The sequence below is a fragment of the Protopterus annectens genome, chromosome 13.part0 (genome assembly GCF_019279795.1).
Source record: "Protopterus annectens isolate FY-2018-M chromosome 13.part0, PAN1.0, whole genome shotgun sequence".
In the NCBI taxonomy this organism is placed as follows: domain Eukaryota; kingdom Metazoa; phylum Chordata; order Ceratodontiformes; family Protopteridae; genus Protopterus; species Protopterus annectens.
Window position 1 is genome coordinate 1,241,125,763 of NC_056747.1, and position 17,947 is coordinate 1,241,143,709.

Sequence of the window (17,947 nt, forward strand, 5' to 3'; positions counted from 1 at the left end):
TGTATTATCATGGATCTCATAAACAAGGACATAGGCAATCTTCAAACACTCAACCCCACACAATTCGGATTCATCAGGGGCAGATCTTGCCTATTGAATCTATTTAACTTCTTTGAGACTGTCACCAAGGCCCTGGATAAGGGAAAGTCAGTACATACAGCTTACTTTGACCTGGTGTTCATCCCTATCTCATCAGATGGGGCGGGGCAACTGGCTCATAGATAGGACCTACAAGGTCAAAATAGGTGCCACCACCTCTAACAGCAGACCTGTCACTAGTGGTGTTCCCCAGGGATCTGTTCTGGGATCCCTACTGCTTGGCATCTACTTCTCAGAGGTCCAGGCAAAGACCAAGGGCCTGTGGCTGACAAACTATGTGGATGACTGTAAGTTGGGTGCTGTCATTGACTCCCCAGATTACATTAACATACTGCAAGAGGGTCTCACAGCTACAAATAACTGATGCCAAAGTCATGGCCTTAAGTTAAACACAAAAAAATGTATTATCATACCATTTGGCAAAAACACGGCCCCTACTGATTGCCACATCAACAGCAACCCCCTAAGCATACAACCCGTGATGAGAGACCTAGGTACTCAGGTTGACAACAATCTCACATTCGACCATCATGTGGCAGCAGTGGTCAGAAAAGCCTTTTACTTAGTTTATCTCATAAGTAAAGGGATTGCAGCCAGAAAAAAGGAGGTTATTACTTCTCTGTACCCCTCCCTCATTAGACCTATGATTGAGTATAACACCCCATTTGGTATGTACCTCTCCAAACACCTGCACCAACTGGAAAGGCCACAGAAATACCTCACAAAGAGAATCCATGGCCTCCAACACCTGTCTTATGTTGACAAGCTCAAATCACTATCACTTTACTTGGTATCATACAGATTGATCAGAGGTGATCTGTGTCTTGCCTACAAGACAATATCGGACCCTGCCCTACTAGAGATGCTCCATATCCATAAGTCTAACTCCTCACATATTACCCACTCAATAGGCCTAAATTTAATATGCAACATCAACAAAACCTGCTGGAGACACAGGTTGGTCTCCCAGAGGCTGCTCTGTCTCTGGAATAGACTTCCCATACATGTCAAACAGAGCACCTCACTGACCCTCTTCAAGTGCAACCTTGACGAGTGGATGGGAAACCACAAATTTGTCCCAGGGGTTCCACCTTTGTCCCTCACTGACAAGGGTGACAGGTGCTGACAGACGTTTCTTTTTTGGGGATAAAATCTTGGCTAGGCTTGTGAGGGCCCCAGGGCCATTAGCCTAGTAACCTCCTATGATCCTATGATCCTATGGTATCATTCTGTGCAGCAGTTCTTTAAACATACCCTCAACATGAGAAATAAATAACAGTTAAAGGAATATGTAGGATGACAGAAAATGGTGAGATATAGTTTACTGAAACATCTTTAAGTAACATGTTATCTGAGTACTTGAAGGGCAGTTAAATACATAAATGGAGGTGCATCTGAGTCTTTATACAGAATAGGTTGAAGAAGTTAGTATTGAACTTAGCCAGGAAGAGAAAATCTTAAATCTGGTATCTCAAACTGAGACAAAAGGAGGATCTTGATATGGAAGTTGTCACTGAGAAGTCTTGAACACCAAATAATGAGGTTTCATTTTATAATTGTATCTGAATTTGCTTACTGTGTAGAATTCCAGTCCAAAGAGACTAATTTCAGGCTCCATGCAGGAGTTTATATGTTCAAATAGCACAGAAAAAATTAACACGTTGACACTCAAAATGAGTACATTAATGGAAGATCTTCCACTGCTTCCAGAGGGCGGATATGTCCTTCAACTACTCTGTGTGTTAGAATAAACAGCGGTACAACTATAAATTCAGAAAGCTGTTAATGCAAAGTGAGTTTGACAGAATTAGTATGATAAACAGTTGTGAGTGTGATGATGGTGGAAAATTTGGTAAAAATGGATGAGGAGGGGATTTTAGAAGATGTGAATGATAAGTGATGCTATCACTAGTGTACAATTTGGTCTGATAAAGAAGCTAGAAAGTTGATCTGAGGTGCTGAACAAAAGACATAGGCAATACACTTGACGTGATCACGAATGAATTATGGCAGCTGCTAGGTCTCTGAGCTCAGTATGTCACACAGCTGGAAACTTCAAAAGTTGAGGATTGTGGTTTACTACAACAGAGAATGGTACCATGCTGCCAGTGGAAAAGACGTCTGGGGAAATCCAAAGCAAGAATGTAGAAACCTTTGGTCAAATGGCTTATCTTAAACTGCAGATGGCTTCTTTAGAGGATATAGTATGAAACAGAAACATGGATTAAGTGGTATTTTACAAAGAGAGGAGGGTGGAGATTGTTTGGACTTTATAAAAAAAGAGTTACTGAACTGATTTACCAAGAAAGCCTTGGGTATTCACAAGGCATGCAGGGTGCCTTTAGCTAAACAGGTTAACAGAAGATCATTCTGGTGCAGTTTGTTTTTGGCATGAAATGGAACAAGTGTTTTGGCAAAGAAAGTACCATGGAAGGTCAGCTTCTGTTTATGGATCATGATTTTCCAAAAACACAAGAAAAGTTTAAAGAGTTGGTTAAGGAATGTCACTGTCAGAAGATAAAGTCTACATTTACAGTTTTAGCAGTCAAAGAACTATTTTTCCACTGGAATTGAATTATTTACTAATGCATAGACAGCAGTGGATAGGTTAAATGAATTGTCTCAATTATGGGATTATGACACAGAAGAATCAGGAATTAAACATTTTCCTAAGACATTTGATTGGCTGAATTCAGTGAAACTGAAAGATGAGTGAGAAATACAGATGGATCACAGTGGATATAATGATTTTTGTGTTTATTGGGAAACTTGCTATGGCCAGACATATCTCCATATTTGGCGTCTTGCTTGATTAGCAGTGTTATTGCTGGTTACATACTGAACATTTAGACATTGCTGTGGGTCTGAGTTAAGTATGTTAAATCAGATGACATGTTATTAACTTGCCTGGCCAACTTAAGTAAATGAACATTAAAACAGTATATGTTGTTTATATTAATAAAGTAAAACATGGTGTGGTAAGCAATGAGCACACCGAGTACTAGAAGTATATTTATTGGTTTGATTTTGAGTGTAGGCCTTATTTTTTATATTGATTTTGTTTAATTGGCATTTTAATGACTCAGATGCAAAAGCTAAATATATATATAGGTTCATGGGTAGGTACTAGGCTACTGGCCCAAGGGCCTACTTAAGCCTAGCCAACAAGGTTCCCTGGCTTACGCTACCCAAGAAAGTTATTTTCCTGTGCCACTGTTGAGCAGAGACACAGAACTGATCCCCGGGGTGTATTTCCTATTTCCCATCCACTCATCAAGATTTTTCTTGAAGAGTGCTAATGAAGAACTTTGCTTGACATAGATGGGAAGCCTGTTCCAGAGTATGGGAAGTCTCTGGGACAGGAATCTATCCCTCCAGCATGTCCTGTTTATTGTGGTGACAAGGTTTAGGTCCCTAGAGCATGTAGCTCGGAGGGATTGGGATTTCTTTAGGTGTAGCATGTCCAACAGCTCTGGGTTTGACATAGCTTTATATGTTAGGCAGAGATCACCTCGGAGTAGATGGTATGCTATGGAGTAAAGCTGGAGTTTTTTGAGGCAGTCAGTGTAGGGCATTTGTTTGAGGCGAGTAATCCTCTTTGTGAGGTACTTCTGTGGCCTTTCCAGCTGCTGCAGATGTCTTGTGAGGTACATTCCAAAAGGGGCGTTGTACTCTATAATGGGTCTAATGAGTGTTGAGTAGAGGGGATCAATGACCTCTTTTTTCCTGGATGAGAACCCTTTTATGATGAGGTGTGCCACGTAGAAGAACTTCCTGACTACTGTGGGGATGTGACTATCAAAGGAGAGACTACTGTCCACCTGGGTCCCAAGGTCTCTTATCACGCATTCGGTGTTAAGTAGATGTCTTGTGAGGTACATTCCAAAAGGGGCGTTGTACTCTATAATGGGTCTAATGAGTGTCGAGTGGAGGGGAACAATGATCTTTTTTTTCCTGGATGAGAACCCTTTTATGATGAGGTGTGCCACGTAGAAGGACTTCCTGACTACTGTGGCGATGTGACTATCAAAGGAGAGACTACTGTCCACCTGGGTCCCAAGGTCTCTAATCATGCATTCGGTGTTAAGTAGATTGCTGCCTATGTGGTAGTTCATGGGTACAGAGTTTTTACCAAAGGGGATGACACTGCACTTTTTGGCACTGAGCTTAAGGTCATGGCTCTGAATCCAGGCATCTGTCTCAGCGATGCCCTTCTGTAGGATGTCCACATCATTTGGGGACTTGACTATGGCTCCTAGTTTGCATTCATCTGTGAACTTCATTAGCCAGAGGCCTTCTGTGTTAGCCTGTACTTCAGAGAAGTAGATACCAAACAGGAGAGGTCCCAGGACAGAACCCTGTGGTACTCCACTTGTCACTGCTTTGAGGTTTTTTTATACATATATATATATATATATATATATATATATATATATATATATATATATACACACACACACATATATAGTGGGCCAGACTAAGTGTATAATAAGTTAATTCTATATTTAAAGTGTTAAACATGTTATCATGAAGCCACTTCTTTTGTGAATGGATGTGAACCAACTCTCCCATATGAATTAGTTTAAATTCGTGTTTAGCTTCAGTAGATCCTTAAGCATTTTATGAATACTGAACAGAAGGGATTGTTCCTTACCTCTCTGTTGTCTTTGTTACTCTTTACCCTCCTTCCTTTTAGCTCTCTTATTTTTATTTTATTATTTTCTGATGTTCCTTAGAGATAAAAATACAGAGTGTCTAATGACAAAACAGCTACTCCTTATTAAATTTAAAGTTGACCAGCTCTGTCTTTTTGGTGTTGTTTAATAGTTAGATAAAAAGGTTAATCTGGAATTTCCCATCTGGATATTTTGGGTGTAGGCGATTCTGTATATTCAACACTGTATGTGATGGTCAGAAGTGCAACCAAATTTGTGCTGGCTGAGAGTCCATAAAGTTATGTTATGTAACAGACAGATAAAGGAATGAGTTAGGTAGCTAGTTGTGTTCAGGTTGTTTTCTGTTTTCAAGAAGTGATGGTAGACAGCAACAAATGGAGAGCCTAAAACAAATTGTCCCCTGCTAAGAAAAATTTTGATTTCAATTTTGAGTGTGACTCCTGTTAGTTATGCTGATGGGAAGACCTAGTTTATACTAGTTTATATCTGAAGAAAGTCTAGGAATACAATAGACTTGGAAGGAAGTATATAATTTGGTTGTCATGTTCTGTTCTATGATGCATGCAACTGAATAAGTTGTGTGAAAGATTTTTTTTCCTATGACTTAATGGTGAATGTTCTGTTCCTGGGTTAGGGGAAGTCTGAGGCTTTATATAAAGGCAGGAGGTATCATCTGAGTTTTACAGAATGTATAGTGAAGTTATTTATTTTTCAAAGGTGATTTATGTCTATATTGATATGTAGAATTAATAAACTGAATGTTATATTTGTCAGTCTGATTATATGTTTTATAATGCCATTAGATGAAGAAAATTGAATGTGTCATAATGCATGTCGGTAATACTCATATAATCAACAAAATAACAATGACAAAGATGGTTACAACATAGTTAGTAAGTATTATATTGATGAGAGTGAGGGAGGAGATGAAGGAGTGGATTTCCCAGCATGCAGTTGTTGGAAGGCACTAGTCCAGCAATGGATTGCCTGCAAACTATTAAGGGGGTTTTGTAATAGGTTTAAAGGGGGAAATTATGTATCAAAGTCAAGATAAAACAGACTACACTGCCTATAATAGTACAGATTATTTTTATATATTATAAATTAAATTATTTACAGTGTAAGGGAAGGGTTGCATTCCTTATATATGAAGGTTATATGAACTGACTGGCTTTTATTGAGAGATATTTAGATGAATATTATTTTGCTTTAAAGGTATAAGACATATACTGAATAAAAGATTGTGTTCTTATAATCAAGAGCTAAAGATTAAATTTGTTAAGGTTTGTGAACTAAAAATAGGGATATTTGTATTTTCTTTATACATATCAAACCAGATACTTTCCTGGCAACCTTTAAAACCAGCCTGGATTATTGAATGGGTGATCACAGATTTTTATCTGGAATATCTTGGGGTAATATACTCAGTAGGGGACATTATTAATCTCTCAGCAATATTGCATGATTTGTGTGAAGCCTTTCCATGGTTTCCTAGGCCGTATGCAGAGTGAGACCCTATGAAGATTTTGATGCTTGGGTATGGTTTTAAGAAAATATACAGTTGTAAAAAACATACAACAATATATCAAATAAAATAAGTGATGCATTTTGGCTTCCTTTTTGAGACAAATGGAAATCAAATAAAAAAAGCAATACATTCTGACTCACTTTATAACACAAATGGATTCTATATAGAGCTTACATATTAAAGTGCTCGACAGAGGCACAGCAAATAATGGGCATAGTTTCTCCAAACTAAAGGGGTGGCGTAAGCCACAAAACTATGGGCTAGGCTTATAAATGCCCTCGGGCAGATAGCCTAGTATGAACCTATGAACCTATGAACCTATAAGATGTAATGGTCTAAATGGACACCCAGGTGAAAGGAAAATGCTTCAGTCAAATGCAGGGGAACAGAGGCTCAGATTTAACAGATGTGCAGAGTTATGCAATACTGAAATCTGAAAACTGGACTTTCAGCAGGTTAACTTTGGCAACATTGGCAAGTTTTTCAGGTAAGCATTATGGGGCAGTCCAGAAAGAATGCAAGAACTGTGAAGTAAAAATCTTGTCAGTTAAACAGCAAATGCTTGCATGAAGGAACCTCTTACAGCAAATTTGTAGACCTCCTCCTCAACTATAGTTACAAAATAAGGTAGCTATAAATGCTCCTTAGAAAATGATAATACTCAAGAAGTATAACAAAACATAAAGTGAGTAGGGAAAAGGTGGAAACAGAGAGAGAGGGGGATAAAGAAGAGTATCGAAAGAAACAGAAGAAAATTTAGGAAGGCAACTGGGATAGTAAATGCCCTAAATGAAAAAACACTGCAAACTCTTTTAGGAAGGATTTTAAAAGTTTTACAGATGCAATAGTGAGCAAAGAAAGACTAAGGAACATCAGAAAATAATAAAATAAAAATAAGAGAGCTAAAATGAAGGAGGGTGAAGAGTAACAAAGACAACAGAGAGATAATGAACAATCCCTTCTGTTCAGTATTCGTAAAATGCTTAAGGATCTACTGAAGCTAAACACAAATTTAAACTAATTGGTATGGGAGAGTTGGTTCACATCCATTCACAAAAGAAATGGTGCAGAATGAAGTCTCAGAAATGAAGAGGTAGAGAGCAATGGGTCTGACTATGCCTCCCCATATTATTATAAAAGAAACTGAACACTGAAGTACGTATACATACTTCATAACTCATTTATAAGTCATCTAAGGTTGCCATAATATCAACAAATGAGAAGAAGAAAGACTAGCCCCACTTCAAAAAGTGACAGCAGGGCAGAAAGATAGTAAACTGTATGTCAGCTAGCTATACTTTTCAACTTTGTCGATCAAACTTTCTCAAGAAAGTTAAATAATGGGGAGACTAAGGCCTAGAAAGAGACTTTTTTAAATATTACTCTAATTCACTTAAAAATGTTAATAAAACAAGAGTTTGAACTACATGTATTTTCTGAACAATAACAAGTATTGAACTCTAACAAATTAATCCAGTGAGACAGAGGGACTCCAAAATGACCAGTTTCAATAAAAAAATTTTATTGTCTACACCACAAGCGCTTTCACAGACTAAGCTGCTTCTTCAGGTAATGTCTATCAGGTTTGCTATCATTATGTCGACATGGATTTGCATGGCTATGAAGTATTCGAACATCAGATGTTCGAATACTTCATATTACGGCAGGTGACATGAGCGAAGGTTTGCATTGCGAATGAACTGTCCATTCGCCATTCTAACTTTCGGTCATGGGAGGGGATCGCGGTACAGTGCGGTTAGGGAAATGCATCCCTTTCCTCACTGTAGTGCGATCTCGGAGTTGGAATATTAAGTTAGGGGGGGTGTGGGGGTGCAGGGGGGCACAGCCCCCCTGCATAACTGTGTGTTCGGTTAGGTAGGTAGGTGATTATGGGAAGGGTGGGTGTGCTGTGTATCGCCGTAAATGTCGCAAGTGACATTTTCGACAATACACCCTTGTTTTCGAGTTTACTATTATTCGAAAATGTTCATTTTCGATGCATAAATTCGAAAATAAAGACATTATTTATTTTTACTTTCGAATTTATGATAGTAAACCTGTCTATCAAACTAAAAAACTCAGTTTAAATACCATATACTACCTCCCTTGATTAATCATGTGACATCAAGGCACTCAAATTATTTAAACAACAATCTCATAAAAGCATACGCATAGCACCTAAGTACAGAAATCATAATACATTCATAAAAATGCATATGTAACAAACATATATATATATAAAATATAAAAAATACAATAATACAATGGTAAAAACATTCAATGTCTTAGGTTCCTAGAATTCAGCTTAGGTTTTATAGGGACCACATCATTGAGTCCATACCCACTGTCACCTCTCAGTCTAATGATCCACTTAGACTCAAGCTGCACAGTACTATTGCTGATGTCACCTCCTCTTAAAGTCTCGTGCACCCTCCCTATAACCAAAAAATTAAAAGTATGCTCAGTACTACTGGCAATGACATGTTTTGCAAGGGCATTAGTTTTATTCCCTTTGCTAATATGATACAGATGTTCCTTTATTTTTTCTCTAAGCATTCTATCTGTCTTGCCTACATAAAATTTTGAACACAATAAAAAGTGGGCCAAGTAAACAACATGGGAGGTACTACAAGTGGCAAAAACTTTGAGCCTATATATACTATCCTGGTCAGGGTGTGTGAAAGTAGAACTGCTGTCAATGTAAGTGCACACACTGCAAGTGTCACATGCTAAGGTGGCATTATTATTATAGTCATGTTTATTCCTTGAGTAACATAAGGTCCTTTTTAAAGATTTCATGTTCCTAAATACAAACCTGGGGTGGGCTTTATCACTCCAGAAATATCTTTGTCTGTCATAAGGGCTTTCCAGTGTTTTTTAATAACATTCATGTACATGTAAACATTACTAGAATAATATAATGGTATCCTCAGTTTACACTGATTGTTACTATTATACATTACTCTGTCTGATGCAGGTTTTGAAAAATAAGGTTTAGCTGTGGTCCCCCTTAAGCTTTTAACCCTCTCTACATTTTCAACTATTTCTCAGTCATTATAATCTCTCATCCTTAGACAATGGTGTGTAGTTTCTACATTCTCTTAAAACTCCTTTTCACATACATTTAACCTGGAGGTTCTAAAGACTTGATTCTTAACCACGTTACTAAAACTGTGGGTGGGGTGCATACTATGCCTATACAAAATATGGTTGACATGGCATGGTTTCTTGTACAATTTAGTAAAAATGGAGCCATTCCCATCCATGTCAACAGTAACATCAAGAAAATTCATACTGTTTGTTGATGCATTCATAGAAAAATGTAAATAGCTAGTTGTATTATTTACATAGACCTCAAACTCTCTTAACTGCTGTTTAGTACCCACCCACAGAAAAAACAAATCATCAACAAACCTTTTATAAAAAGGTATAAATCTGGAGTAGGGTCCCTCAAGTATATGCTCCATTTCTCACATAGCCATCACATTATTGGCGTAGCTATTGGCATGCAAAGTGCCCATATCTATGCCATGATGCTGCCAATAGATGGAATTATTAAATACAAAAACATTATTTTCCAACACTATTCTCAATATAATACAGATAACAGAAATTTCCATCTCTCCCAAGTTAGAGAAAGTGTACAAAAACTGTTCGACCTTCAAACCCCCTTCATCATTAGGTATGACAGTGAATAAGGAGGTTGCATCTATAGAGACAAAAATAAATTCATGCATAAAAATGTTTCCAGTGTTAGCATTTAAAAAAGCAAACAAATTGTTCAGAAAATGCTCAGTGTCCCTTAAAATAACCACATTCTTATTTAACAAAGGTCTCAAAGTTTTGTCCAAGTAAATAAGAGAGGGGCTCTGTCAGCCAGCTGCATCCTGCCACAGTTGGGTGCATAGGGGGATTTTGTGCATTTTTATGAACTTTTGGAAGACCTTGTTTTGTAGGCAGTAGTGGGTTTATAACCATAAAATAATCTGACAGGTTCTAATCTATCATTTTCTCTAGATACAACTTGTTCAAAGAATGTGTGATAACTAACTTCATTGACTCAACTCTTTTTTGATTAATAGTTAAATCAAACTTCCTATCTGCTATCATATTATTCATAGCTTCATTATACCAAATGGTATCAATTATAAGAACTGGTCCCCCCTTGTCTGCAGGTTTAATTACAAACTTTTCATTTTCTTCTAACTTTTTCAAAGCACTGTACTCATCCTTACTTAAATTGTAATGCATTTTACATTTCTTGCACTGATTGTAAATAATGTGCATTTCATCAACACATAGTTTCTCAAATGCACTAACCAAAGGATTTAACACAGGTACAAAAATACTTGTTTTTTTAAAAAAACAGCATTATTATAAACTTGGTTCTCAGACATTACATTCTCATCTTTGTACATAAGCTTTAACATTAGATTTCTTACAGTTTAACATCAAATATAACTTCAGTGAAGTCTGAAGTTTGTGTAGGAATAAATGAAAGTCCCTTTCTTTCACACTCTGTAAGATGATATGCAGAAAGATTTAAAATGAAGTCATTGAAAATAACAGTCAACTTACTGGTTTCTTTGTACTGGGTGCATTTGAGTGGGTATCTTCTTGTTTCCTTTTTTTTCTGCTGCGACTCCTTGAATGAGTGCGCTGCTTTTCCCGCTTCCATTCCTTGCAAGGTAAAGGGAATGGAAGCTTCTGCTGGACTAAAGGGTGTCGTGTGCCATTGACGTTTGAGGTACTAGAGCTTTGTGTTAGTCCTTCTTGCAGTGGGGAATTTAACTTCCCATTTGAATGTATTTGTGCTGTTACTTGAAACGTTTTTCTGCATGCTTCCAGCTCTTTGCCTTCAGCAGTAGTAGTAACAGCTGCATTAATGGTAGGTGATGTCAATGCTTGTGTGAATGTATGTTCCAGCCTCTGATTGGCTGGATTATTAGTAACCACAGAAACTGGAGCTGGAAGAACAGAGGCTGTGTCAGAATGACAGTTAAACTGTGAAAACCCTCCCAAAGTAGAAGTCTGTCTATTTTGTATTCTCAGCCACAGAAAAACATTACCTTGTTGGCATAGCTATTGGCTATGTGGTGTTAGCTCTTTGGGAGAAACAACATATTTTGGGACACTTTCAGAAGGGTTTTTTATAGGAGGTTTGTGGATGACCTTCTCCTGGTTTGGGAAGGTAGTGAAGAATCATTACAGGATTTTTATCACCACATTAACAACACTACCATGTTTTTGAAGTGTACCTTGAATAGTTCTAAGGAGAAACTTGATTTTTTTAGATGTTACAGTCATTAAGATGGTTGACGGCACCTTGACAACTAAGACTTACTGTAAGAAATGCAACAGAAATATGTATTTGCAAAGGATGAGTCTGCACCCCCCAGATATTTAAAAATATTATTAAGGGTTAAGCCCTCAGGGCTTCAAGGTTGAATGCTACTGATGTAGACTATAAGATCAAGGTTGATAGTTTGCAAACCAAATTTGTGGAGAGAGGGTACAACACTTCTGAGGTTGAAAAAACATTGGACACTGTTACAGGCTTGAGGAGTCCGAATGGTAAACCATACTTTTCTGATGGACCATGGACACTATTACCACATAAAGCAGATACATACATTCATTTACCTTTAACTTACTCAAGTAATATTAAGGAAACTGAGAAGGTATTTAGGAAACATTGGCAAGTCTTAATGATGGGATCTGAAGTATGTCAAGTAGTAGGAACCAAATCGTCATTTGTTTATAAGAATAAAAAGAACTTGAAAAGAATGTTGGGCATTCCAGTTTTACAAGTAATAGTAGACACAATGCAATTGTTTATGGCACCCATCCATGTTTGCACTGTAATTGGTACAAATATTTAGATAGTACTGGAGTCTTTATACACTCTGATACAGGGAAGCAACTTGAATTTAGAGTTTTAGCCAACTGTAATACATGTCGGGTCTATATTAGATGCTCGACCGCTTAAATGTTTGCATCTCTAAAGGTCTAAAGGTCGATCTTTAGAGATTGAACAATTAAGCAATCGAAATTTTACAAAAATTAAAAAAAAATACACAACAGAAAAAAAAAGATTGTGCTACAGTGTAGGGAATGGGAAATTTCCCATTTTTGCACTGTAGTTCACTGAAGTGCGATCCTCAGAGTTGGTATATTTAAGTAGCGGGGGGTGAGAGGGGTGCAGGGGGGCTTCCCCCTCTGCCTATACCCTTTCTACATATTTTTTTATATACTTTTTTACTATTTTGAATGTTTAAGTGTTCGATCTGTAAAAGTCGACCTTTACAGATTCAAACATTTAAGCATTCGTTGTAGTAATATAGACCCTACATGTCATTTAGTCTATTTAGTTGTCTGTCAAGAGTGTCGTTCTTTCTGTATAGGTAAGACAGACAGGAGGCTACGCGATCGTATCAACGAACACTTGTATTAATAATTCTATACATACGAATGCCTTGGCGAAACATATTGCAAACAATAAAAGTACGCATAAGTTTAGGTTCGTGGTTATAGAGGTTATATCTCAGGACAAGTGAGGGGGGGATTTAAGAAATAAGGTAGAGACTTGTGAGCGTAACTGGATCATAAGGATGAGAGTCAATAACGGTAAAGGGCTTAATGATAAAATATGAAATATGCATTAAGCCCGTACTTAAGAATAGGCCCCTCCTTAAATCCTGAATGCAACATGTTTTAACCATATATTTTTATTTTTATGTGCCTTTGTGTGTTTTCATATGTATATTTGTTACTTGCTTTTTACATTCTTCATATATATATTTATCTGGAAGTGCAATAGGATAGGTAAAGATGTGATTTTATAAGTGTTTATACACAGTTTTCATGGTGTTTTAAATCTTCATTCAACACTTTCTGATGCTACATTTTTAGATGCAAGTTTATTTTTAGATTGAGAATTAGTGATGTCATTAGTAGATGATTAATTGCGTAAGGGTTTTCATTGGTTCATTTTTCTTTTATATAGGCTACTGTATTAGTGGAATGTTGTCTGATGAAGCAGTTTTAAGGAACTGCAAAAGCGCTCACACAATAAACATTTAAATGCTTTTGGACTGATTTTTGGATGTATTTGTTCTGCCTTGGGTTGGTTCAGCAATTTTTTTATTGTTTATTGGATTATCTATGTGTTAGTGCTATGTTTTGCAGCACTGCTCGGTGAACCCCTTACTGCTCCTGCTGAGTCTGTTTCTTGGGACAATAAATTATTTGCTTTGCAGAGCAAGTACCATGTTTATCCCTACAAGCCCACTTACATATTCTACTCTGTTGGCCTATATCCCCACTTACATATTCTACCACATTGGTCTACAGCCCCACTTATATATATTCTACCACATTGGCCTACAACCGTACTTACATATTCTACCATGTTAGCCTACAACCCCACTTACATGTTCTACCACACTGGTCTATAACCCCACTTACATATTGTACCGCATTGGCCTATAACACCACTTACATATTCTACCACAATGGCCGATAATCCCACTTACATATTCTACCTCATTTGCCTATAACCCCACTTACATATTCTGCCACATTGGCCTACAACCGCACTTACATATTCTACCCTGTTGGCCTACAACACCACTTACATATTCTACCACATTGCCCTACAACCTCATTAACATATTCTATGACATTGGGGACATAAAATATCTAATTAGCAAAGCCAGGTTTTGTAATTCTATGTTAGGCTAGGAACAGGGCAATGTTTTATTCTTTGACTAAATCGAGAAGGAGCATTATGAAGAGCTTACTTCTGCAAGAATATCAACAGAACAGAAGCTGTGTAGAACAGGTCAATGTAAAATAGGACAAGGTACATGCCAAAAACCTATGAAGACAGATTAAGGGAATTTATAGAACCTAAAAAATGGGAAATGGTAGAAATTTTTGTGTACCCTACATGAACTTAACAAACTGTGTGAAAGCAATTCCTTCTAGAGGAGATATTCAAGAATGCATCAAGGGCACAATTGGTAAAACAAAGGAGAATGCTGTGATGCATTTCTTCATAGAAAGGGTTGTGGATTTAAGGAATAGTCTTTCTGAAATTAATGTGTTATCAAAAATTGTGGTGGATTTCAAGATTGTGTGAGAAAGATGTAAAGCAGCTATGATGGGATATAAGAAAAGTAGGATGTTGTTTAACAAGTTATATGAACTGATTCATTGATGTCATCTCTTCCTTGATAACTTTCATATGTCTAAGACTTTTTGCAAACAGGAATATCATTCAGATTTTGAAATTGCATTCCAGCTTCCAAAATGACTCACCAAAGTTTAGCAAAATAATAATAATAATAATAATAATAATAATAATAATAATAATAATAATAACAGCAACCAGTCTGTCAGTCTATAAAGGAGATCCATTTAACACAATCTGTATTTAAAATTTAAATTCAAAACATCTCCTTTAACAAGATAAATTATTCCAAAAAATATATTCTGTGGCATGTATAGTGCGTCAATACTTTTTATTGACAAATAGTGCTTCATTGCCAAGGATATCAGAAATGCGGTTGAAGGCAGAGAGATAAACATGTCATAATGAAATAGTATGGCATATAATATGGTGAATAAATCACTTTTCTTAGCCATCATTTTAAATCAAGCCTAATGCAACCACCTAGCTTTCCGTTTATGAATTCAACATTTTAGCTATTATATGGAGACAGCCTATGCACAGATGCCAATTTCTGTAGTGCATGGAGCTTAGGGTGAGGGCTTTTAACAGTAAACCATGTGATGACAAGACCCTTGAAGGTCAACAAGATAACATTTGTGGCAGAACTAATAGTGATACCTCAAATATTAACCAAAATCCCCCTCAAAAATATACATTTTAGAAGCTTGATACCAAGTTCCTAGTTTTACAAAACCGAGTCCACGTTCTTAAACAAAGAGCCTTATATAGTCCCCACATATTTGAAAATTGCAACTATAGGATTATTTGAAGCAGACCATCATGCTAGCATACTAACCTGCTACTAAACTTTTTGATTTTCCTTTCATTTTTAGGCTCTGTTCTGCTCGACCTGAATGAGAAGTACCTGCCGGGGATCGTTGAGCACACCATTGATCAAATGATTTTGGATGGACAATTACGACCACAAGACAGTGAACTTGTAAAGCGGACACTGCTTCTGCGACACAGGTACACTTGAAAATTATGACATTTTAGTAAGCTGCCGGCTTTTTCAAAAGCAGAAAAGCATGCTTTAATATACATTTTGCCATTTAAGTTTTTTTTTCTCTGTTCTCTTTATACAGCTAAACTACGGATGCCTATTATTAATATTAAACTGAACATCATGTTTTTTTCCACTGTGCTGAAAAATAATGTTGCTTCCAAAACAAGAAGTTAAAATGATATAGGAAAAAACATTGCCTCCAATAACAATACCAATTGCAACACTAATTTTATTTATTTATTTAGCTATTTATTCATCTCTTGAAGATTTGCAAGCTATTTTACATGATTACCCCACCATCAGTAATTAGGTGTAAAAAATAAATTCAAATTCTAAGTTAATAATTAAGTGGCATACAATTTTTTGTGGAGCTACCTGGTTGTGTGGCAATCATCTCTGCTGTAGAAAATCCATTTGTCTGATGTAAGTTGCTGCAAGGGGAAATCTCCTTTTCCCCAAGGGTCAGTTACCTGAGAGTGTATTATATATATATATATATATATATATATATATATATATATATATACTCATTAATATGCCTACAGTGCTGATCTTTCTGTGTTGATAATTATGCCTGCAGAGTGAATTGTGTGGGCTAACTTGCCCCATTAAAGCCAACAGAGATTCAAAGGCAAATCACATGCAGTGATTTTGTTCCACTGCACATTAGTTATCGTTTTGAAATTGTGGAAATCAGTGCTACATCTGATCAAATTAAATGTGAGAAAATGACTTCAGCTGGGCACCAGCTATTTCACCATACGCACTTACCCTTTGTAGCGGAACGTGCAACATTTCAAGGATGAAGCTGTGGTGCCATATCAACAGAGAGAGGTAACACAGAGTAGAGAGAGCACTGCATGGACATCAGGCTAGACAAGGTTGATATGGACAAGGAACTGGTTGCCCTAAAGAATAATTCACAGGGACAGTACTGATTACCTATAGGGGTCATCAGAAATCTGAGCAGTGTCCTATTGACAGAGATCCTCACTAGATCACTGGCCAGTGCAAAAACAAATAAAGACTGGAGTAGGCGTAAGAGATACATTTTAGCATAAGGGAGGAGATGCAGGAAATATCAATAAAACTACAAACCTATCAGCATAACAAAAGTGACAGGAAAAGTCAAGGGGGGAATCCTAAGGAAAAGGCTTGTTGATATATTAAGGGGACACGAGTCTTTATCACTACAGCCGTCACTCATTCATGGGGAGAAGTAGCAGCAAGTCAAATCTGACCTGTTTTTATATAGGAGTTACAGAAATTGACATTGGAGTTGTGGTGGTCATGGCTTACCTGGGCATTACAAACTGAGCAGTTTTTATATAGGAGTTACAGAAATCGACATTGGAGTTGTGCTTGTCATGGCTTACCTGGGCATTACAAACTGAGCAGTTTTTATATAGGAGTTACAGAAATCGACATTGGAGTTGTGGTGGTCATCGCTTACCTGGGCATTACAAACTGAGCAGTTTTTATATAGGAGTTACAGAAATCGACATTGGAGTTGTGGTGGTCATGGCTTACCTGGGCATTACAAACCGAGCAGTTTTTATATAGGAGTTACAGAAATCAACATTGGAGTTGTGGTGGTAATGGCTTACCTGGGCATTACAAACCGAGCAGTTTTTATATAGGAGTTACAGAAATTGACATTGGAGTTGTGGTGGTCATGGCTTACCTGGGCAATACAAACTGAGCAGTTTTTATACAGGAGTTACAGAAATCGACATTGGAGTTGTTGTGGTCATGGCTTACCTGGGCATTACAAACTGAGCAGTTTTTATATAGGAGTTACAGAAATCGACATTGGAGTTGTGGTGGTCATGCCTTACCTGACCATTACAAACTGAGCAGTTTTTATATAGAAGTTACAGAAATCGACATTGGAGTTGTGGTGGTTATGGCTTACCTGGGCATTACAAACTGAGCAGTTTTTATATAGGAGTTAAGGAAATCGACATTGGAGTTGTGGTGGTCATGGCTTACCTGGGCATTACAAACTGAGCAGTTTTTATATAGGAGTTACAGAAATCGACATTGGAGTTGTGGTGGTCATGGCTTACCTGGGCATTACAAACTGAGCAGTTTTTATATAGGAGTTACAGAAATCAACATTGGAGTTGTAGTGGTCATGGCTTACCTGGGCATTACAAACTGAGCAGTTTTTATATAGGAGTTACAGAAATCAACATTGGAGTTGTGGTGGTCATGGCATACCTGGGCATTACAAACTGAGCAGTTTTTATATAGGAGTTACAGAAATCGACATTGGAATTGTGGTGGTCATGGCTTACCTGGGCATTACAAACTGAGCAGTTTTTATATAGGAGTTACAGAAATCGACATTGGAGTTGTGGTGGTCATGGCTTACCTGGCCATTACAAACTGAGCAGTTT

The 17,947-nt window shown here is 37.2% G+C and overlaps 1 protein-coding gene across 3 annotated transcripts in view; it reads left to right on the forward strand.

Moving 5' to 3' along the window:
• Positions 1-17,947, forward strand: part of SLC4A1 (solute carrier family 4 member 1 (Diego blood group)) — a 512,400-nt gene that overhangs the window by 247,376 nt on the left and 247,077 nt on the right. For all 3 annotated transcript variants that reach the window (XM_044055258.1, XM_044055259.1, XM_044055260.1), the window contains one exon: positions 15,373-15,508. In XM_044055258.1, the coding sequence (XP_043911193.1) occupies positions 15,373-15,508 (136 nt within the window). The remainder of the gene's footprint in view (positions 1-15,372; positions 15,509-17,947) is intronic.